This window comes from Pygoscelis adeliae, unplaced genomic scaffold (assembly GCF_000699105.1).
Source record: "Pygoscelis adeliae isolate BGI_AS28 unplaced genomic scaffold, ASM69910v1 Scaffold171, whole genome shotgun sequence".
Lineage (NCBI taxonomy): Eukaryota > Metazoa > Chordata > Aves > Sphenisciformes > Spheniscidae > Pygoscelis > Pygoscelis adeliae.
The window spans coordinates 7859804-7860734 of NW_008824186.1; the positions used below are offsets into that span (position 1 = coordinate 7859804).

Sequence of the window (931 nt, forward strand, 5' to 3'; positions counted from 1 at the left end):
GCAGGACCATCGGCACGGGGATCGGTAAAGGACCCCCGCCGCTTCATTTTCAACCTTTTTTGAGAGCTCGAAGAATTTTTTAAATATTTTTAAATATTTTTTGAAAAGATGACGTCTGGGGAAATGAGGCTGGACGCCACCTTTGTGTCTCGACCAGAGAGGGGAATCGGCAGCACAACGGCAAATTAGACGAAAAAATAAAAGCGAAATAAATAAATCCGGGGGCAAGCCCGGCTCTGCACCCCATTCCCAGACACGGGGGCTCGCATTTTCCTCCGCTTTCCTTTTTCTTTCCTTTTTTAAAATTTGTTCTAGGGGCTGAAAAGATGGGGACAGACCTCCTCTTCGCCCCCTCCCCCCCCCCGCTTTTTGCCATGAATCGCCTGCGGATTTCTAACGCCACATTTCTCCCCACTTTGTCACTCGTGACTTTCTCTCTTCCATTCTTTGATGCCTCCGTTTTTCCCTGACTTACCCGTTTCCCCCAACTGCATTTTCCCCCTCGTCTCCTTCAACCTTGCCCTGCAAAGCCTGGGGGGCGAGGAGGGGAGGGAAGGGGAGGGCGGCGGGACAAGCCTGGCTTTCGCTTATATTAAATTATTCTTCAACAATCTCTCTCCTTCTTCCAGGTTTGCGAGGAGCAGAAGTGCGAAGAGGAGGTTTTCCCCTTGGCTATGAATTATTTGGACAGATTTTTGTCGTTTGAACCCCTCAAGAAAAGCCGATTGCAATTGCTCGGAGCTACCTGCATGTTTGTGGCTTCAAAAATGAAGGAAACTATTCCTCTGACCGCAGAAAAACTGTGCATTTATACAGATAACTCCATTAGACCCGACGAATTACTGGTAATTTCACGTTTAATCACCTCAGGAAAAAACAAAACAAAACCAAACCCAAACCAAAGCCGCCGATTAGCGAGCCCCCCCGACAC

General features: G+C 48.3%; 1 protein-coding gene across 1 annotated transcript in view; it reads left to right on the forward strand.

The window, feature by feature from the left end:
* CCND1 (cyclin D1) overlaps positions 1-931 on the forward strand; it is a 14796-nt gene that overhangs the window by 1441 nt on the left and 12424 nt on the right. The window contains exon 2 of the mRNA XM_009334537.1: positions 630-845. Within this exon, the coding sequence (XP_009332812.1) occupies positions 630-845 (216 nt within the window). The remainder of the gene's footprint in view (positions 1-629; positions 846-931) is intronic.